The 22,471-nt window shown below is 50.7% G+C and overlaps 1 protein-coding gene and 1 non-coding gene across 5 annotated transcripts in view; both read right to left on the reverse strand.

Moving 5' to 3' along the window:
- The window catches only part of ACLY (ATP citrate lyase), a 46,440-nt gene extending 29,905 nt beyond the window's left edge, over positions 1–16,535 (reverse strand). The window contains exons 1-12 of one of the 4 annotated variants that reach the window (XM_058284254.2): positions 16,188–16,535; positions 11,451–11,632; positions 10,099–10,221; positions 8,258–8,320; positions 7,637–7,827; positions 7,114–7,193; positions 5,798–5,928; positions 4,916–5,034; positions 3,881–4,017; positions 2,757–2,818; positions 1,270–1,387; positions 10–164 (exon numbers count right to left, since the gene is read on the reverse strand). In XM_058284254.2, the coding sequence (XP_058140237.1) occupies positions 10–164; positions 1,270–1,387; positions 2,757–2,818; positions 3,881–4,017; positions 4,916–5,034; positions 5,798–5,928; positions 7,114–7,193; positions 7,637–7,827; positions 8,258–8,320; positions 10,099–10,221; positions 11,451–11,609 (1,338 nt within the window). In that variant the 5' untranslated portion in view covers positions 11,610–11,632; positions 16,188–16,535. Of the gene's footprint in view, positions 1–9; positions 165–1,269; positions 1,388–2,756; positions 2,819–3,880; positions 4,018–4,915; positions 5,035–5,797; positions 5,929–7,113; positions 7,194–7,636; positions 7,828–8,257; positions 8,321–10,098; positions 10,222–11,450; positions 11,636–16,187 lie in introns of all 4 variants that reach the window. The other 3 variants (XM_058284255.1, XM_058284253.1, XM_058284252.1) reach the window with 3 other exon arrangements.
- On the reverse strand, positions 13,914–14,079 carry LOC111758902 (U1 spliceosomal RNA). The gene has a single exon (XR_002793029.1). It is a non-coding gene; the product is annotated as a U1 spliceosomal RNA (small nuclear RNA).
- Positions 16,536–22,471: the final 5,936 nt, after the last annotated feature.

A 22,471-nucleotide genomic window follows, 5' to 3' on the forward strand; every position in this document is an offset into this window, starting at 1 on the left:
TGTACCCACCGACGTGCTCCCGCTGGCATTGAGAAGAAAGTTCGCCGTGTGGGCCGCTGTGGGTGGCTGGTTGGGGATGGGCCGGTGGCCCAGGGCCATGCCCACAATGGCTGTCATGTGTGTCTCAGTGCCAAAGACGTGGATGGGGATCCCAGTGGTCTTCCCTGTGAGGGAAGAAAAAGAATCCATCAGTCAAGTCTCCCAGTAAGTGCCTGGTCCACGAACTTTACAAAGGTCCCTTTCCAGCCTTGCCCAATGTCTGGTGCTTTCTGTCCAAAACCAATTATCCAGGACAAATGAGCCGTCATATTTTCACAGCTAAACTGATGTTTATAAAAACCACTTACTGGTAAGAAGCCCAAGAAACAGCTCTACTGGTGAGCCCGAAGCAAACACCCTCCTCTCATTCATAGCCTGGTCCTGCCTACCCAACCCCCACCATCCCCCAGCACCTGCATGCCCTGGTTCCAGCCCCCCTGGCCTCTCTGCTCCCCAATACCCCAAGCTTCTCTCCCCAGTATCCCAAATCCACTCCCCAGGGCTCCTCTCCTTCTCTTCCATCTGCCTGAAGTTCTCTTGCCCCAGATCTTCACAGCTGGCTCCCTCATCACTCAGCTCAAGCTCAAGTGTCACCTTGTGAGAAAGGCCTTCCCTGACCTTCGCCAGTCACCCTCCTTCATGCCACTCTTGTTGCCTTCATACCATCCCTATCTGACAGCATCTTGACCATGTAACTATTTACTCATTTAATGCCCCAACTCTGAGAGCACAATTTGGTATCATTCAGTGTGCTGTCCCCAGGGCCTGGCCCATGACAGGTGCTCAGTTTTCTAAGAATGAATGCAATCTAGTACTCATACCACTTCTAGTGACTTAGGGGGCAAGGTTAGTGTTTGCCATGGATATCACATTTGAGAAAACGGGAGGATGGTAAAGGTTCTGTCGCATCGGAGGGCAAGCTGACTGAGCAAGAGCATCTTATTTCCATCACCACTCTGGCCACATCACGTGAATCCCTGGTCCGCACCTAACTGCTCTTACAACAGGGGCTACATATTCTTAGATTTGGGACAGATAGATGGCTGGCTCCATGTCATGAGAGGACAGAGAATACAAGAGGCACAGAATATGGAAGTAGAGGAAAGCCAGAGGGTGTTAGCTTGAAACTGCACAGCCAGAAAAGGGAGTGGGAGAGCATGAAGACAGCTCAGAGAGGGGGGACCACCCAGCACTTGGGGCAGGAAGGAGAGAAAAAGGTCCCCATCTTACCAACTTCTCCCATCACCCGTAAGCCCTCCTGATAATTGGGACCACCTCTCCGGACAAAGATTGTGACCTCGTGCTCCTTCAGGGGGACCTGGTAATCCCGAATCGCTCTCACGATGCCCTGGAAGCACAAAGGGCCAACAAAGATACATGACCAAAACAAGGCAACCATAAATCAATGATTTACAGCCATGATAAGCAAACGTGCCAGGACATGCAGAGCATGTGCTGCTTCTCAGGAAGTACAGCAAGTCCTAGCAATCAGAATTTGATATGTGTACACTGGACCACATCCAAGCAACCCAAAGGCCTAGTACATGAGATCGCTTGGAACACTGATGCCCCAAGAGCCTGCAGTTATTCTTGTTATCTCTTATTGCAATCTAGGAGGAAAAACTCTATGTTGGGGTCCTACACAAGGGTTCTCAGAAGTAGGAGGACATAGTCTTCCTAAATGTCACAGCTGGACAAAAGCTTCTTTGGGTAGTAGGAGGAACAGCCCTTGCAATGGATATCAACTCGAGAAAATGGGAGAATGGGAAGGCATGCACCAGTCTTGCCTTCCCAGGCCAAGAGCTAGTTTACTGAGCCAGGCATCTCACTTCTGTCACCCAAAGCACTTCTCTCACGAGGTCCTAGGCACAGTTCCTGCCCCAGACCTAACCACCCCATCCACGGTGCTGCCTTTTACTGTAGGACTGCTCAGAAATGAAAGCAAAAGCCAGGACCCACTGCTTCAGATCTGTCTGCTGAATCAGGTCCAGTTAGGGAGACCATTTTAGGCAGGACTGCTGAGGCCCACTTCCCCACTTCTTGAGAGCTCAGAGGTTCAAGGCTGATGTTTATTCATTAGTCCCAAAACTGACGGGGAACTACCAGGCGGTGGTACTCTAGCCCCACTGCACAACTGAGAGTGTGGAATAACAGGCCATCTTGACAGGGACAATGCTCCAGCCATGTCAGCTTTGTCATCCTTGTTGACTGGCAGTCATGTTTCCTTTAAAACATGTGCCCACGCCCGTGACCCTTGCAGAGAGCCCTGCCAAGGGACCCCCTGGATGAGCAGGAGGCCCATCAAACACTTCCCTCATTCTCGGTTTTAGAGAAGGGGTTGATGGTTGAGAGGTGACAAAGACAGGGAGTTGCAGAAAACCAAGGGAGTCTTACAACAGGGGTTTGAACAAGAGGGTCAGTCAAGCCAGTTCTCCAAGACTTGGTCCTGAAAGGGTGGAAGGCAGACATTCACCTTCTCCCTACACTTCAGATGGGACAATTACTGTCCAGCCACTGCCAGCTACTTGCACATAGCTTCAGATCCAGGTCTCCCGCCCCTGCTGTCTTCTGTAACAGAGGACCCTGGGCCGAGAGCTCTCCCTGGTTTGTGGAACGCATGGGCACCTGCCTATCTCAAGTCTGCTTGCCAGATCCCTTCCCCGCTACCTCAAACCTGCTTTCCCCAGAAAGTGCATCATTCCACTGCAGCTGGTTACCTTGAATGTGGCGGCCACATTGGTGAAGTTTGCAATGCTGCCTCCGATGATGAGGATCTTGCCTGCGTTTAGGGTGAGAAATAAAAAATGGTTAGAAATTGAACAAAGGGAGTTCTCTCTCCTCTGGGCAAAGGACCCCAACTCTGAGGAGATTTCAGTAGAGGCAGGGGGTGAGCAGGGTTGTCTCTTCTAATGCCCATTCAGTCTATTTTTTTTTTTTTAAGATTTTATTTATTTCTCTCCCCATTCCCCTGTTGTCTGCTCTCTCTGTCCATTTGGTGTGTGTTCTTCTGCCTCCCCTTGCATTATCAGACAGCACTGGAAAACCAAGTCTTTTTTCGTTGTGTCATCTTGTTGCGCCAGCTCTCCACATGTGTGGTGCCACTCCTGGGCAGGCTACACTTTTTTCACACAGGGCGGCTCTCCTTGCAGGGCACAATCCTTGCGCGTGGGGCACCTCTACACAGGGGGCACCCCTGTGTGGCATGGCACTTCTTGCACACGGCAGCCCTGCGTGTGGGCCAGCTTACCACATGGGTCAGGAGGCCCTGGGGATCGAACCCTGGACCCTCCATAGGGTAGGTGGACACTCTTATCAGTTGAGCCATGTCTGCTTCCCTGCCCATTCAGTCTTAACCACTCAACTCTCTATTACCTATGTATGCCACCAAGGAGGTACTTCAAACCCACAGAATCTCTACATCATTCCTATTGGGCACCCAGAAATCCAGTTTGGTTTCTGGGTGCCTCTGGTTGGAATCTCTACCTGGTTCAAGGGAATGGGAATTAGTGTTTATGGTCCCAAAACCCTGGGCAGGTATAAAGTGAAGCTGGGAACCACACAGCCCAGGTAATTTACAACTCAGAAGAAGACCACGCTACTGCTTCCCTTGCACCTGCTTATAGGGTTTTATCATCTCCTTGCCCTTTCAGAGTCACCCCTCCCAACTCCAAACAGATGTTGTCACTGTCCACTGGGTAGTCAAGGATACTAAGGTTCATAAGTTAAACAAAATTACTACCCCAAGGTTGTAAAGAACCAGGACCACAATCTCGGTGATTCCTAGCACAAAGTGCTCCTGCTGCAGCATGCTGGGCCATCCTAGGGGAGGTCGGCCTCTCACCGTCTGGGTGTTTCTCGCGTGTCATGAGGGACAGAATCGTCTTGGCATAGTCATATGTCTGCTGCTCGCTGGGGGCGCCTGAGTACTCCCCATAGTTCGCCAGCTCGTTGACACCGCCAAGATCGCAGATAGTGTCACTGCAAAGGAGATACCAAAATCAGTGCTGGTTCCAACTCTCAGGGCAAAGGGTGGTAGTCTGGTGTCTAGGAGGACACACAGAATCCCCCCGAGGCACAGGCACTGAAGTCAATCCGAGAGACTGACCTCTTGGACCTGACCCTCAAGTCCCACTTGAAGGTAAACTGCGCTGTTAGCTCATCTGGGTGTATACTTTGCCAACCCTGTGCCTCACGGGGCTCTGGTCTGGCAACAGTAGGTGAAATGTACAATGAACACCTTCCCGACACAAAGACAAGAAAAGCCACACACTCCCAGAGTCCCTGACAGGCTGCCCAGCAGAGAATTAAAACTGTGGGACAGTAACATGAAAGAGTATACCCAACTGCTAAAGGGAATATGGTATACTCTGAATCTAGAAGTTAGCAGACATTTTCTGTACTTTAAATGTAGAGAGAGAGGAAGCTAATTTTTGCAAAGTGTATAGAATATGAATTATTTGTATAAAGTGAAATATGTGAAAATATGAAAATAATTATATAGGCATTGAAATGCCTAGAGGTACATAGTGACATACTGCTTGGGAGAAGGGGGGGAAGCAACTAGGGACCTTTATTTTCGGTATCAGTCTTATCTTTGCTTTGGGCACATATCATTAATTACTAAGACTTAAAAACTAACAAAAATAACTTCCTTTTGAAGCAAACATAAAGGTTGCAGGAGACACTATGTGGAGGGCGAGCCCTCACCAGAGACCCCCAGTCCTTCAGGATTCCACTGCTTTTATGTCATTCCATCACAACTTCCTGCTCCACACTTGGGTGGGAAACCGGAGACCCCAAAAAGTGAAGGTCACACGGATGACAGGCAGACCCTGGGGGGTCTGGTGGCCTCCCGTCAGCAGCCCCCTTCAGTCACCTGTACACAACAGAGGCGCCCCCTCCGGCCACCATGGTCCAGATCCTCCCCTTGGGGTTCAGCAAGGTCAGCTTCAGGCTGGCCCCACTTTTGGCATCCAGGTCTGCAATGTAGGCTTCCTAGGGACCAGACAGCAACAAGGCTCTTGGGTCACCAGGTCCAGGGTCCCTCCCCTTTCCCTGAAGGCACCTGAAGAACCACTCAATTGCCTTAAGGGGGTGGGGGTGAAGGGACTGTAGGGGACCCCACATGCCTGGGACAAACACATGATGGTGTCTTCAAATACCACAACCACCCACAGCCACTGCCTGGGGACATGCCAACTCCTTTCTCTCTGATCTCCAGGTTGTGGCCCTGTGCCAAGTCCTGAGCCCCACTAAGTCATTCTGCTCCCACTCTGCCCCGACCCTCACTCTCAGCATCAGCCTGATGAGCTCATCACAGCCTCTCCTTCCCACCCAACCCTTACCCTTCACCCAGCCCAGCCTCCACCCTTGGCCTGGGTTACTTCACCAAAGGCCTGATGCTGCTGTGAGGACTTCTCAAAGGATAAGATGGGAAGGAGCAATTAAAATTCTCAGCGAGCGGTCAGTGAAAATTAACCTTCCTGGTAGGATTAGGAGGAGCCACTCAGAATTATCGAAAAGCAACAAATCAAGTCAAGAACCAGGGGAGGTTGATTGAGAAAGAAGTCTAAAAGGATTTCTGGCTGGGATTCAGAGGCTGGGCTGACTCCTACCCCCACTCCGTGAGGGTTTTAAGAAAATTAAATGGTTCTTGTTCTTCCTGTCTGCCAAATATACAGGCCACAAGGGGGTCCAAACGCTTGCCCCAGATTAGTCACCCACATCCCAGACCATCTCCCTCCCAAACCAGCCCTACCTCTGGATAAGCCTCCCGCCCAAAGGGGGGCGGGAACTCTATATCGCCCCACTTCACTTTGCAGATGTAGTCAGCCGTGGCATCCACCTTGGCAGCCAAGTCAAGGATATAGACGCCATCTTTGGTCACGACTAGGAGAGAAGCAGAGGCCATCAGACACCAGCCCCAGGTGGAAGCGACCATCCAACCCCTACCCCCTCCAGCAGACTCTCCCCAAATGCCACTCCTGCGGGGTCCCACTTGGGGAGTCCCCCAGCTCTATAAGAAACCACTTGGCTCATATGGAGACACAACTTCCCCAAGAAAGGAGAAAGCAAATCCTATGAGACTGCTCCCTCTGACCCTGATCTATAGGTGATGTGGCCAGGAAATCTGTATTAACTGCAAGGCCAATTTTAAAATGCCTTTATAAAATACTTCACTCCTTCTTGTAAATATCTAATCATTTATCCACCCACAACCCTGCCATTTTTAAAAAGCGTTAAAGGTACATGTTGTGTCAGAGGAGCCCTTAGGGGTGGAGCTGGGCTTCTTTGAATCCAGCAAGGGGAAGCCTCCACGTCAAGTAGAATGGGAACCATGCGGCTCACTGGGCCTCAAGCCAGCAGGATGCATTTATTGCCACCTCACTGGATATCCTTCTTCCTTGTTCCCCAGGGCCATTTAGCTAATTAAGTTAGCATGGAACCATCTGGCCTATTAGGGCCTCGATGTCCTCAGCTGGAATCTGATTTGATTTCTCGGCTCCCTGGACTTTGCCCCTAGAAGCCCTGGACAGAACCAGCCTTCATCACTCTAACCACACCATCTTCGCTCCTCTACAGCTCGAGCAGGCTCGGACCAAGCTCTTCCCAACACTGAGGATCAATGACTGACCAAATCCTTCAGCATGCAGAGTGTGCTATGGGGGGTAAGGGGGGGCAGGGTGTCAGGGTGCACAGGGGAGAGAAGACCCTAATGGGTCAGGCCAGTGCAGAGGCAGGCCTGGTAGTATAGCCTAACCCATTAGCAGGAACAGCAATAGAACACACAGTCAGATCAAAACCAGAACTTCCCCATCACAGAATAATTCAAGACCAAAGAAAGAAGGTGGAGTGGGTTAAAAAGAGGAATAACTATCTGAGAGTTCAGCAATAGGAGCCGGCACTAAATGAGCCTTGAGATCCCTCCACACAGGCACACCTGTCCACATGACCCTCTGACAAGTGCCAAGGCCCACTAGGGTCTAGTTCTGTGAAGACCAAGCTAGGGTTATGATAGCTACCAGCATCCTTATAAACGACCCTTGCCCCATCCCATCCAGCAGAGCCAGTTACCAAGGGGATTGATCTCAAGGTAGGTGAAGTACAGGTCCTCATAGAAATTGAAGAGCCCGGAGATAAAACTGGCCAGAATTCTAGAAGGGAAAGGGAGGGAGGGAAAGTCAATCCATCAGGACCCAGCACAGCAGCACCCCACCCCACCTCCACCCCCGCAGCAATCTCTCACTGCCCAATAGCTCCACTTCCAGACAGAGCCCCACCAGCCCTCCCTTTCTTCAGCAAACCCTGTGCCCCAGACATCACTCTTCAGCCACTGAGGCGGAAAGGAGCTGTCAGGTCCAGAGCTGAAGAAGGAGGTGCCAGACAGACAAGGGCAAGGAGGTGAGGCTGATGGCATATTTCAGCTCTCCTCCTCTGGACAAGGAAGAGGCTGTCCAGCTGTCTGTTCTCCACCTCCCACCCAGCTGCTGGGGAAGGGGGTACCCAGACAGGGAGACCGCCGTCTGCTCTGTGCAAAGGCCTTGTCGGTCTTCCCAGCTGCCCCACTGCCGCCTCCCCGCTGACCCTCTCACTCAACTCTTTCTTGTCTTCAGGGGCGTGGACTAATAGGTGTTTCTTGATATCCTCAGGTTTCAGCTTCTCATCCACACCGACAAGCCATTTCTGGGCTTTAGCATCCACATCGCCCACATCCACCCCGCCTTCGTGGTGGAACAGGACGTAGTCCCCGTCTCGGGTAGCATAGATGCAGACATAGAACTCCTCGGCCTTGTGGGCGAAAGGGCAGATAATGGGGCAAGATGGGGTCAGCCTCGCACCCAGAGAAGCGCCCAACCCCTGTGGTCTCATTTCTAAAACCCAGCAGAAAACTTTCACCTAGTGGACACTGTTCAACAAATCTTCCCCTTGGGAACAGAAGAGGCCACTACATCACTGGATGACGGTCCACACTAAGCCAGTGTGACCTGATTTGGGGGAGGGGTGCTGCCTTCAAGTCTTTCTCATCCCAGCAACGCAAGTCCCCTCTGTTACCAGTTCAAACAACCCCCTGCTGCAAACTAAGTCCTTCTCTTTGTTTTTTTGTTTGACTCCTTGTTCCGTAGCACCCTGGTCTCTTTCATTTTTCTCCATCAGCCTGACTTTTCTTTTCATTGTTTTAGGGGGAAGAAGACCGAGCTTGGATCCACCTCACACATACCTGACTATGGGGAACGAAGGGCTCAATCAGAAAGTTCTTGAGGAAGCCTTTGGCCTTGCCAACCTACAGAAAGATCGAAGGAGATGAGGCTCAGGGTGGAAGGAGGGATTGCCTTCTGCTCCTCCCACCTGCCCTCCCATCAGAAGTGGGGTCCAAGCACTATCACCACAACACCTAGCAAAAGAGATTTTTCCAGAAATCAGGGCAATGGAGTCACAGACCCCTAAGCTGAGAAAAGCGTCAAAGGGTATCATCTTCCAACCCCCTGCCCTTGTGCCAGCCACTCTTCAACAGGTACTGACCTTGCACTTTCTCTTTCTGCCTACTCTGGAGGGTACCATGAGTGGCAACGCTGTCCCACGCCCAAAAAGTGCAAACATCAGGAGTCATCTCCCTCCCTGCCATCTCACAAATTACAGAGCACAGAAAGACCAAAGCTACCCTAAAGCTCAGGCAGGGAGAAGAACAGAGGATGGAGAACTTGGGCGGACAGGGGAGGGATTCTGGTTTGTCTGCCTTGAGGCTGGCAGAGTAGCCCAGCCTGAGGACACAAGCCCAGGCATGGGCAGAGGTAGGGCAGGGGGAGGAGAGGAGGAGCAGACTTTCCTGGCTGAGGATAATGGCTTGCAGAGCTAATCAGTCTGAGTGGGTCCCTGGTGGCAGCCAAGGCGAGATGGCCGTCATCCCAATATGTCCTGAAGCCCCCACCCGGCTCGTGCGTCACTGCTGAGTCAGGAGCAGACAGCAATCCATCAGAGGGAATGAGCTGTGCCTGTAGGCCTGACGCTGCTGCCAGCTCAGATCTCAGCAAGGAAGCATGACCACTCCCCAGGGACACTGTTCTGCCTCATAACCCACCATCCCCTCCCCAAAGGCCTGGGAGCTCGAAGGTCGGGACCCCTCCGCTCTCAGGTCCATGTGCAGTTTTTCAAGGATCCCTCCTTTACCTATAAAGCCAGAAATGGGGAAATTGACATTTGGGGATGTTTGAAGGAATTCAAATAAGGGAGGAAGATATCCCCACTGCCACCTACATTCCTGCTTGCAAGGTAGCCAAGGAATGGCTCATCCCTGGACTCCCTTCATCCCAGATAGGCACCAGTCCCTTCAGGGCCATGTGCACAAAGCCAGGTGTGGGTGCCATGTCCTACCCCAGCTAGGCCAAACCTCAGCCACCACCCCAACCCCCAGTTCTCCAGCTCCCTTTGGTGGTAAAGAGGAAAAGAAAAGCAATTTTATTTCTGAGCATCTCTCAGCCTTACTAAACCATATTTCACTTTAGTCATCTACACAGTTGAAATTAATCACCGAGCTGGGACACACCAAGAGCTGAATTTACTCTTGAACATTATTAACTATCTCTGCTAGGTTCCTGGCCCAATGTCTCTGCCTAAATGATTCTGCAGCTCCCTTTTTTTTCATCCTCTTACCCACCCTCTTATGTATGTACAACATAACAAGTAACCACAATCATTTTTGGAAATTAGAAAGAGAAAAGTTCCTGGAGTAAACAGAAAGGGCTCAGAGACCCATTTCCATCCACAATCATTGTTAAGGAAGTAGACCATTTTCACCTGGCTCTCAGATTGTACTAGGATCACGTTAGCTGCACATCCTGCCCAAGCCGATAACAAAAGGGGTTCAGGTTCCCCGACAGGAGCAGCTGGCACTGACCACCAGGACTGGTCCTGCTACCTCCAGCCACCAGGGCAGGTCTCCCCGCTTCCCCAGGCTGCAGTCTGACTGATTTGTGGGGGGATCCACAAGTCTGAGGATCTGGAAGTGATCACGTTTGCTTCTATTACCATAAAGGTCCACCCTGACCCTATACTGAGACTCACCATGGCCTCCTGTCCCAGCCGTGGCTTCAGCCAGCACCTGACCCCATCCAGAGTGAGGTTGACCCCAACGAGGCCCAGCTTTCCACGCCGTTTGATCAGCTGGTCTGGTTTGACCACCAAGCTCTGAAATGAGAGGGCTATGTATTTATTTTTTTTTGTTTTATTTGTTTTTTTTTGTTTGGATATGTATTTAGAATGGGACACAGTAAGAGGTGATAGTTTAGGGACCCAAAACAGGAGAGCCTGATGGTTTTCCAACCATCTCACTCCCAAAGCCAATCCGATCACCCTTCAAGGGCCTATCCCCCAAAGTATCTCTCACCTACCTAACCCACATCTTCCTTTCAACTCCTAGGAATCTAGAGCCATGAGTACCCAAGAAGGGGCCTCGCATGACAATGACCTGCTGAATTAAGTGACTCCCTAACCCTCCCTATGTCCTTAGACTATGGACTAGCCCCTGAGTTCCAAAGACAGAATGAGAGCCTTGGGGTTATGAAATACCATTGAGATCATCTGGTCAACCCCATTCCTGTGCTTGAACACTATCTACAACATGCCTCACAAGCAGCTCCTAGCTGCTCAAATACCTCCAAGAACTAGGAAAATCACTACCAAAAACCTGCACTGTTAGGGGGCAGGTGTAGCTCAGTGGTTTGAGTGCCTGCTTCCTAGGTACAAGGTCCCAGGTTCAATCCCTGGTACCTCCTAAAAAAACAAAAACAAAAAACTTTCACTGTTGGTTCTAGTCCTCACCAGGGTCCACCTAAGAGGTCTAATACCTTCCCAACACCTTCCCAATAACCACCCTGCAGGGAACTGAAGATAGGTGCCTCTACTCCAGACAAACCTCCTCAGGGCATCTTCATAAAGTTCAATGTTACACAGCCTTATCATTACTCTGCCACGTCCCTGATATGTTTCACTTGTGGGGGAAGGGTGAACACAGATCTACTTTTTATTGAACATCTACTAAGTGCAAGGCAGCATGTCAAATGCTTTCCAGACATTGATGCTAATCTCAACAGTTCACAGGTGATTGTTATCCCCATGTGAAAAATGGTGAATTTCAAACTCAGGAGTGAACTGGTTTGCTCCAAGCCACAAGGTTAATACACGGTGCGCTGGAATTTGAACTCTTTTATACAGTTCCAAGCTCAGGCTCTGTACATTATGCCAGGAACCTCAGCATGCAGGGACCAGAGTGGAACATGAAACCTTGCTCAGCCCACTGAGCCTTGCACATGAATGTAGGCAGTCTGTGATTAAGTGACCTTTTCAGACTGCTTCAACAGGCGCATTGCTTTCTTCCTGGGCTTGGAAGAAGGGCCCAGGGTGAGAGAGGGGCTCACCTGGCTGAGTAGCCAGGGGTGGTCTTGCAGCAGACGGGCCCAGTCTGTGTCAGGGGTGACCCGGGCATACTTGAACCGGTTCTGGATGGCCGAAGTGGTGCAGATGTATTTGTAAAGCAGTTCTTTGCCCGTTTGCTCTGAAATTGCCTTGGCTGACATGGCTGCAGAGGGATCTGCTCGACCTGCTGGGATGAGAAAAACTGGTCAGAAGAGGTAGGAAAGTAGAGGTACCATTTTCCCCCAATAGGAAGACCCACTCCCCATTGCCTGCAAGGAGGAAAAGGGCTATCCCAACAGGTGGGATAGAAGGAAGATCTCAAACAGCCAGCAGGGAAGGAGGATCTGGAGACGACGGGTCAGGGAAGAGAGTGGGGAAACACAAAGGGGGCATCTTCCTTGGCCTCAACGCAGCCTCTACTCCTTCTAGGCAGACTACTCCACCCATGACCACATTTGTACTAGAGCAAAAGGCAGTTGGCTGGGGAGACCAGAAATGCCAGTGGTGTGACCCCAAATCTGAGATGGGCACAGACAATGAAACACACCCTTCAGTTCTCTGACCCGTGAGGAGCACAGCTAGAATTGCACAATGCTGGCCTGACTTCCCCTACAGGTTTTGGCCCCACACACCCCCACATTCACCCATACAGACACACTTATACACACCACCAGGTCCTGGACAGGTCAGGACATTTACTTAGTCTAGAGCAGAAAAAGGCTCCGGGGCTCTGGTTTAGGTGGGGAGGGAGGAAAGGGAAGGTTCTTCTCAAAGGCCATTTCTGCCAGGACTCCCACCCCTGAATACAGAGCAGACTCAGGGTGGGGAAACTGGCCTCCAGGACATCCTACCCACCCTACTGAGTCATTTTTAGAGCAAAACCCACTAAGCAAAACAGTAGCCTCTCTGGGGACCACCTTGTACCAGTCACATCTAACTGAGCAAGAACCGAGGGAGGAGGCAGAAACCATCCTCGGACGTGTGTACAGAAACTCTTAAGAGTCCAAGAGGTATGTGGAAACTTATAACCCATCTCTTAGATGAGGAATAGAAGCTCAAGGAGGGGTAAGATAACTTGCCCAAGAAGCCCAATTAACAAGCAGAGGACCCAAGACTCACACCCCATACTTCAGCCTGAGAGAAAAGACCATTTTTCCAAGAACCATGCCCATGGTTCCCCTCACCTCCGAGAAGGGTCTGTGATGACAACTGCTTCATCTTCCCTCCCCACGACCTTGTCCTGGCACCCATTTTCCCATAAGGTAACCCAAGAAGCAAGTTGGGGGAAAGAACAGAAGGGAGAGGTGGGAAAGGAAACCACATGCCTCCTGCCAAAAGCTTGGCCAAATCAGGAAAGGTCATTCCTGCCTCTCTCACCAAAGGCCCAGAATTGAAGCTGTTGAATTTTCTGGAAGAGAAAAGCCAAGTGCAAATAAAGGAGGGTGGAGTTAAGGAGTTGGCTGGTTTACACATACAGGAAGGTTGGTCTCCAGCCCCAGCCCAGAATAGCCCCTATTTGAGGTGCCACTCTGCATCTCCTCACCTCCCCAAATGCCAGGCTGGGGCTTTGAGTTTTAATCTGGACTTGGCACTCTCATCCTTCCAGCTTGTCTCCAGCTCAGCACAATGGGTGCATTCAGCCTGGTGTCTGGTCCAAACTGGAGTAGCTGGGAAGGGGCTCAGAAGAGAGGTTCTCTTTTCTGGCCTTTCCCAGGGGTGACGTTAGTCTCCTTCTTAAAATGAGTTTCCAAAGGAGATGCCCCCTTTGGTGCCCCAATCAGCCCCACAGTCTTCCACCCCCACCCACTCCAGCTCCATTTCCCAACCTTCTTGACTCAGACAGGAAAAACTAGTACTGAAATCGGATGGGCACACCTTCCCTCATCCTCCTCCCAAAGTGCAGCCCGGGGCAAACCTGACAGAGGAGAAGGGGACAGCCGCTGACCGCTCTCAGCAGTCCAGACCTCCAGCACATGGGATCACAAACTCCAAGAGAAAGGAAGCAGACAGCTAAGCCTTTCCGGAAGAGAGAGTCTGACATTCCCAGCACAACAGTTCCCTGACACTGGCATCTCCTAAAACCCAACTTTGGAAAGGACAAGGGAGAGAAATGGGACCTCCTGCAGCTGGAGGAAAAAAAAAAAAAAATCACAATTTTCTTGAGCCTCTTATTAAATCTACCACAGAAGTGCCCACCTCCATAGAGGCTTACAAGTGGGATGAGGAAGTAGACACAAGACAGAAAAAAAAGTGTTACCAGTTTACCAAAACAACTTTGCTGCCAAAGCCCTTTGGCTTACATGAGGGAGACCCTCTCCAGATTGAGACAAATAATTTATGTGATAAAACAAAAACGGAGAAAGTCTGGCTAGAAGGGACCTGGCTCAACAAATCCAGTGAATGGACCCAGTGGAGATAAATCACAACTTAAATTGTTCAGTGAATTCTTTTTTCTTTTTCTTTTAAACAGAAGAGCAAGAACACAGTCCTCCACTACCACAAATTATACAGTCTGAGTTTCCTGCATTTGGGAAAACCACAGGGGGTCAGCACATCCAGAGTGCAATGGATAAGCCTCGCCCTGGGAAAACCACCTTCCTGATCATGGAATTTCCCCTGCCAGGTAACTATGTTCAAGGAGTCTTGAAATCCTTCTAGAGCAGCAGCTTTTAGACTCTTGGACTCTTTTGGGCATCTGAAGAAAATTATGGCCAAATATGCACATACCAAATTATGCATAAACTTTCAAGGTGTTCACTAGTGACTTATGGTCCGAGAACCCACAGACTACAAGTTAAAAAGTCTGCTGTAGTTGATCATGGGACCCGAGTGCCCATCAACCTGTTTGGGGAGTCCCAAAGTCTCAGATGTCTCCCCAGAACTGGATGCTGTCGAAGGGGTGTTAGATGGTTCCAGGGCAGAGCTAAAATCCCAGGAGTCCAGGAACTGCTACTTGGTAACAGGTAAATATATAAACCATTTGGGGGAAATCATGCCAAAAAAACCTGAAAACACACATATACACACATTCCAAGGGTGGGACCTTATGCGCTAAATGGGGTCTTTTCTGAGACTGAGCTCACCCATGGCTGCCACAGGGAGGGCTGAATGAAAGGAGCCTTTTGACAAGGAAGGTACCCTGGGGATAATCAGAGGGGAGGAATCACTGTAGATGGTATTTGGGGTCTCTCTGGAAGGGTCAAAATCATTCATTTAAGGTTAGTATCTGTCGGGCTGGTTTGTTTTGTTGTTTGTTTTTTAAGAGGACAGGCAAACCCCAGAGTAAAGGAGAAAGGTAGAATCCTGTGAATGCTCCCCGCCAGCCCTCATCCCCCCCACTGCAGCAAGCATAGTGGCAGAATGGGGTAGAGATACCAGCTGCCCTGTGACTGAGAGCTCTTCCCACCACCACCCCCCAAGCTGTTAAAGAAGGGGTGACTCACAACACAAACAGTAAACCCTATGTTAACCATGGACTAGAGTTAATTGTACAATTACAAAAATGTGCTTTCATCAATTGTAACAAATGTACCACAGCAATGCAAGGTGTTGATAATAGGGTGGTATATGGGAATCTGTATTCAGTGCATGATTGTTCCATAAATCCACAACTTCTCAAAAAAAAAAAAGAAAGGGTGTCTGTGTGTGTGTGTGACTATTACCGCCCTGGGCAGCTAGGGTCTACCAGCTTTTGCCCAAAAAACACCAGAAAAATCCAAGGAGCTGAGTAGGCTGAAACACAGAGCAAAGTTAAAGGATGGGGAAGAGGGGTGGGCTGGCAAGACCAAACTGTGCTTTGCACTCCTCCCTACTACTCTCCAAAAGCCTCTTCCCAGGCAGATCCAAAGCACCACGTAAAGTCGTCGGGACTCCTTGATACTTTGGTGCGGTATCGGCCAAGGTTGGAGAGGGCAGCAGGCACCGGGGCTGGCCCTTTGCCAGACCCGACAGGAGGGCGGTGGCAACATCCTCCGGGTCCCCTGAGGACCTTGTGTCGGCCAGGCTCCGCGTCAGCGCCAGGGATGGGGAGGGAGACGGGCACCTTGGCCATCTGTCGCTTAGGGGCTGAGCCCGATGAAAGGAGCACGAGGAAGGCTGAAAGGAGCACGAGGAAGGCGCTTCCTGCGCTGCTGCTCCAAGGCCAACTCCTCGCTCAGCAGTAAGGCCTCGGGCACTCTGGGGCTGCCCCGCCCCGCGTGGCCCGCGCCTCGGGCACGCCGGGCCGGCTCCCTCCACTTTGGCGTGGAGTTGAATCGATCCTCCACAGAACTAAAGGAGGGTCTGAACCTTTGTGAAGGGTCGGAATGGGGCGAGTCGCCAGCGCTTTCTCTACTTCCCGTTCCCGGCATCCGGTAGGGGGGACCCGGATGGGGGCGAAAGGTGACCCAACGAAGCCCGAGGAGGCGCGGTAACTGCCCCGGGTGGAGGTGAGCGGCGCCAGGATGGGGCAAATGCAATCAGCAGAGGAGAAAAGAAGCACGGACGGCGGCAAGCCCTGTGCAAACTCCCAGGAGGTGGAACGTGGGGCAGTGGGGAGTGGTCGATACACGGCCATCAGCCTGAATCCCATACAAAGGTCAACCTGATGCTAAGACCCCAGAAACTTCCAAAGAGGTGCGGGGAGGGCGCGTGAGCACCAAGCGACGCCCGGGGAGGCGGTTCCGGGTTGGGGGAGGGAGGGAGGGTGTTCCTGGGGCGGGTGGGAGCCCTTCTAGCGAAAACAGCCGCCCGTCACTCACCTCTGAGAAAGTCCGTGCGTGGCACTCCGCTCACAGGCCCAACTCACCCCAGGCTGTCCGGTGCGCTCCAGCCTTCGGCAGCCGCCCGAGCTCGGGCTTTTGTTCGGGCCTACCCGTGCTCCGCCCCGCCCCCCATCGGCTCACGGCGGGAGCGGCTCCGCTATTGGTCACACGCATTCCCTAGCCTGAGCGTCAGGGCTCCTCCCAATTCGCTGTCCTGCTTGGCCCGGCCCGTGATGGGCGGGCCCGCGGCCTGCTGGGACTTGTAGTTCCGCAAGCTCATTCGCCCCCAGAAGACTGGCGGGCACCGCCTTTCGCCACCCGGCTGGGCCGGGGCGGGGCCTGCGTGGGGCCGGGGCGGGGCCTCGGATGGGGAGATGGGCCGGGCAGCACTGGGAGGAGACAGCTCGGCGCGGGGGGCTGTGGCCTGATCGCTTATGGGCTGGGCCGACTGCTGTTCGGAAGGAGGAGGAGGGCGGGGTTGTTGGCCCAAAGGGCGGTAGAGCAACTTTTGGGACCTGACGTCCCCTTCCTTTCTCCCCATGGGAGAAACTGATGTCCTCAATCTCGTTACCTGAAATCGGCCACACCAAACCCAGCTGCTTAGACCCGCTTTCTAAGTATCCGTGGCAGACGGAAACCTTTCCAATTTGCACATGCTTGTCTCGCCGCGCCCTGAACAGGAACTGGTGGGGAGAGGCAAAAGGGGGACTAACAGATCAGAGCACCCACAGTGGGATGGAGCAGGGAACGGGGTGAGGAAGTGGGACTAGGAGGATGCCAGCGACAGGGCTTCCGGCCCCTCTCACCTCTTCACCTCTCCTTGGATCAGGGCGGAGCAGAGAATCCAGGGGAGATTCTAGCTCCAGGTTTGGCCCGTCTGGGGTCATTTCTCCCAGTCTCCTGCCTCCCATACATTCCACATTTAGACACTGGAATGAATGAACTGCCATCTACCCTCTTTTTTCCATCACCTGTGATGACAGACAGATCACATCGTCCAAACTAAAAACTAGGCATCCATCGACAGGTGGTAGTCAATTTGTGGGGCAGAATATTTGAACTCATACAGTCCTGGAAATTCAGGATGTATGGTTGCTGCTCAGATATTCTGGAGCATCCGCACCTCTACCCCCAGGCCTCTAGGTCTCTCCAGCTGCCCCTTGGCCTCATAGCTCCAGGAAGGAGGCCAGAAACCTGGGCTGGCCAGCTCAGTAAGGGGTCAGCCCAGCATATAAGAATCAGCATGTCTGCACCCTTCCCTTGCACCTCAGATCATGCTCACATTGCAACAATCTTGCCACATTCTAGTGGACAAAACTTCCCCAAGCTATCTCCCTTCTCCACCCACTTGCAGCCAGAGGGGCACAGCTGAACTTGTTATTCATGCCTGAAATGGTGATCTCTGATGATGTCATTTTCTGGACGCCCCCCTCACCAGCATTCTTTAGAAAAAAACAGTTCCTCAGATCCTCTCTTTTTTGTCTTTTTGGTCCTGAAATGGGAAGAGAGACCCTACGTGAATGGGGGTCTCCACTCCTACCAAGAACCTCCTCAAAGGTAACCTTTCCTTAGGTAAAGAATATATCTCCTTGAAGGTGCCTGGTTTCAGGCCTTGGAGGGCAACAACTCAGGGGCTTTGTGGGCTAGCAAGAAGATGGTAGTCAGGAGCCACCTGTACAGCTATTATCCCTCTGGTCAGAAAGGCAAGTTCCTAGAGAAATAGGTAGCAGGTGGAACATAAAATATAAAAACTTTTCCATACCAATTTGGTGATATCAATAAAAATTTTAAATGTGCATGCCGTTTGGCCTACCAATTCCATTTCTAACAATTTATCCTCCAGATATACTTGCATATGCTGATGAAGATAGGATTCTGTTTTCTTCATTTCCATATCCCCAGACCTTCAAATAGGGCTAGTACATAGTAAGATCTCAATAAGTACTTATTGAATGATTAAGCCCCACTCTAGGCATTGCTGAGCCCAAGGTTAACTATTTACTGGCAGGGGCAACAGGAAAGTAACTGTCCAGGGAAAGAGGAAAGCTAGGGTTTCCAGAAGTCCAGAGGTTCTGTTGCAGCAAAGCCAGGAGTACTGAACCGCAGAGGAAACCCAAATCCAGCACTCAAGAGAAGTAGAGGAATAGATTTATTACACACGGTTCCAGAGGAGAGTCAATCTCCAAATTCTGAGCCCCCATTTTTATATAGGATTTTATGTGGGATCAGTATGACTTTTGCTCATTGGTTAATGCGTTGCTAGGTGAAATTTTGCACAACGGGTTACAGAAATAGAATGCAGGTGCAAGGTTGAGAGTTGTTTTACAGAAGTGGGGTGGGGGGAGGGGTATGGGGGAGACTCCAAAGTGGTTTGTTAGATTTCAGAAGCAGGGGGCAGGAGTTGTTCATTTACTATTTTCCTGCAAGGCCATGTTTCCATGGGCTAATTTACAGAAGCGGGGGCAGGAACAGCCTGTTAGATATTTTTCTGCAAGGTTATGCTTTTATTTCTCAACAGTTCCATGAGCCAATCACTGAGGTTTTCCAGTACTCTCAGTAGTCCCATCCCAGGCCCCTACTCCCACCCCCAGATTCCCCAGGGAAGACTCTCTCCTGCCCCACCAGAGATTCCTCTGCTCCTAATAAATCAATCTGGGCCCATCTTCTCATCTTTTTGTCCTCTGAATTAAAAGTTCTAAGTCCTTTTGCTCTCCCCATTTGAATCACCTCCCTCCTCTTCCAGATGAGGCTGGTGGACACGTCTATGTAATTGAATACAGAGGGATGTGGCCACCACTTCCATGCCCAGACCCTGGGCATTCTACCTCAGCGTCAGGAGCAGTAGACTGGCTCATGATACCCTCCTAGATTTTGATCCATTTTAGGTAATTTTATTGAGCATTTACTCTATCAAATGCATGGTTGCTAGCATGTAATCCTCACAGCATCCTCTTGAGCTAAGTGTTATCATCATTTTGCAGATGAGCAAATGACCCTCGTAAAGATCCTCTGACTCCAGCCCCCTTGCCCTGTCCCTAACAAGCTGCTGCAGGTGAGGAGAAGGGAAAGGACACCATAGCAGGTGGGTCTCTCCATTTGACTGTGAGTTCCTCAAGGTCCAGAGGGTGCCTTGTTCATTTTGACATCCCCAGTGCTTGGGGCTAGGCACATATTAGGCACTCAATGTATGCTTGGTTCCATGAACCCTGGAATATAAGCATGAAAGAAAGAAGCAAAGAAATTGTAGGTGAAGGTGTTATTAGTCAGCCAAAGGGGTGCTGATGCAAGATACCAGAAATTGGTTGGTTTTATAAAGGGTATTTATTTGGGGTAGGAGTTTACAGATACCAGGCCATAAGCATAAGTTAGTTCCCTCACAAAGTCTATTTTCACGTGTTGGAGCAAGATGGCTGCCAACGTCTACGAGGGTTCAGGCTTCTTGGGCTCCTCTCTTCCAAGGTCTTGCTTCTCTCTGGGTTCAGGGTTCCTGTCTTCCTGGGGCTTGCTTCTGTTTCCTCTGTGAGCTTACTTCCTGGGGCTCCAGTTTAAGGCTTCAGCATCAAACCCCAACATCAAAATACTCAACTTGGGAGGCAGACTTGGCCCAATGGATAGGGCGTCCGCCTACCACATGGAAGGTCCACGGTTCAAACCCCGGGCCTTCTGGACCTGTGTGCAGCTGGCCCATGTGCAGTGCTGATGCACACAAGGAGTGCCTTGCCATGCAGGGGTGTCCCCCGCGTAGGGGAGCTGCACGAGCAAGGAGTGTGCCCCGTAAAGGAAGCCGCCCAGCGCGAAAGAAAGTGCAGCCTGCCCAGGAATGGTGCCACACACATGGAGAGCTGACACAGCAAGATGACACAACAAAAAGAAACACAGATTCCCGGTGCCCCTGATAGGGATGGAAATGGTCACAGAAGAGCACACAGTGAATGGACACAGAGAGCAGACAACTGGGTGGGTGGGGGGAATAAATAAAATAATAAATCCTTTGCCATGCCTTTTAATCTGTGAGTCCCCACTCACCCAGGGGTGAGAACTCAATGCCCTAATGATGCAGCCCAATCAAAGCCCTAATCAATTTAATCACACCCAGGTACAGATCAGATTACAAACATAACCCAATATCTATTTTTGGAATTCATAACCATATCAAACTGCTCTAGAAGGGTAGGAGGGAAAAGGAAAGAAATGCAGCCAAGAGGCAGGTCTACCCGGATGTCCAGTTCTAAATCCACCTCTCTCCCTGAAACAACCAGAGGCAAGGACTTAAGCAGAGGCACATCCTGAGTCCACTCTGGGAATAACCAGGGGTGTCCTTACTCCTGTACCACTTACTTCTTTTCTTTTTAACTTTTTTATTTTGAAATACTTTCAAACTTACAGGACAGATACAAAAGTAATACAAACCCTATACAGAGAACTCCAACACACCCCTAATTCCCTCAGGTAACCAGATCCACCAATTTTAACATTTTGCCATATGCGCATATCATTCTATCTATCCATCAACCTGTCAGTCTATCTGTGTGTCTGTCAATCCTTTTTCTGAAGACTTGTGCACCTCTCACTTTTGCCCAGCACTGACCAGCCTACAATTGGAGTCAAGGGCCTGCGTGTCTGGTGGAGGCTTCCCAGGGAGGTGCCGGTGGAGACCCTCCCACCCATTGAACTGGCCGTCCTCGGGGCAGGCAGCAATCCCACTGAGGAGATAGTTGGTGCTCAGGGAATAAGGTTTCTCCAGCCAGACCAACCAGCTCTCAGCTGGCCCCTTTCCCATAGTCACCCCAATTCTGTTCTTATTCTCTCTTAAAAACTGCCACTGCCCCCTCACACACATACACACCCAATGGCAGTATGAACCCTTTTGTTTCTCCAGCCCCTTCCCATGTCCACCTTTCTCCAATTCCTTTCTTGTGTGTGTGTGTTTGTGTGTGTTTTGTTTCTTCTTTTTTTCTCCTATTCCCTTCTACAGCTTCCTCCTCTAATGGTATTCCCCGCTTCATGGGTTTGAGCTCTGCAGTCAGGCAGCTGCGGCGCTCCAGCGTCAGAGCCATCACTGACACTTGCACGCGACAAGCTAACCAGGGTCACCAGCTCTCTCACAGCAGCAGCCAGGTCTATCTCCAGCCCCATTTCTGCATTAGGCTTTGGTTTTTGGCATGTTTTCTCACTCTTGGGGCAGGCTATGGCATAGTGACGTGAGGGAAGAGAAGCTTTATCAGAAACTGGTTTCTTTATCAGAAACTGGTTTCACCAGAAATTTGTTTTAGTAAATTTTCTTTTGTGTTTTGTTGCTTGTTGGTTTGTCTGTCTGTTCAAGACCTGCACCTGCTGAGATCATTTTTACCTTTAAACCATTTTCTCTCCAACCAAAAAATAAAGGAAGGAAACAAACAAAATTTCCCCCACCTTCTTTCAGCCGAGGTGTTCCTATGAAAGCCCCCTATGCAGGAAGCTTTCCCACAGGAGGGGAGTTTACCACTTCCTTCTAAGACAGGCTGGGCACAGCTTGCCCCCACACCCTCCCTTGATCTTAAGTGGCATCTCAACCTTATCCCTGAATATGTTTACGGGTTTTGCCTCTTTTCTCCCTGTGTCATATACTGTGTTTGGAAGTTCTCTGAAGGGCAGGCAGGACCAGAGGTCTCAGTGTACAAATAAGAGACGCCAGGGTGGCCAAAGTCCTTACCCTGACACCGATCTTAGAGTTGAGGACTGTGTCTCACCCTAGGGGGTCTGGAGGCCGCATCCTAGCTTTGTTCCCTCCTAGTTCACAGGCTCTCTCAAGGATGTTCAGTCCCAAGTGCTGCTCTTTCAGGTGTCCTTCAACAGTGGAAAGGAAGGACAGGTTGTGGTATGTTCATACAGGAGAAACTTGACAGAGGGAAAAACGGATGAACTGCAGCTACATGCAACAACATGGATGAATCTCAAAAACAGTGTTGAACAACAAAATGGAAGAAGTGGAACATGAAAGACAAGCACAGTATGATTCTGTTTATAGAGAGGTTTTTTGTTTTTTTTTAAGATTTACTTATTTATTTTTCTCCCCTTCCCCCCCCCCCCCCCGCCCCGGTTGTCTGTTCTCTGTGTCTGTTTGCTGCGTGTTCTTTGTCCACTTCTGTTGTTGTCAGCAGCATGGGAATCTGCGTCCCTTTTTGTTGCGTCATCTTGTTGTGTCAGCTCTCTGCGTGTGCGGCATTATTCCTGGGCAGGCTGCACTTTCTTTCGTGCAGGTAAGCCTCATGTGACTTACCTCTGGTCAGGGAAAACAGACA

The sequence above is a fragment of the Dasypus novemcinctus genome, chromosome 21 (genome assembly GCF_030445035.2).
Source record: "Dasypus novemcinctus isolate mDasNov1 chromosome 21, mDasNov1.1.hap2, whole genome shotgun sequence".
NCBI lineage: Eukaryota > Metazoa > Chordata > Mammalia > Cingulata > Dasypodidae > Dasypus > Dasypus novemcinctus.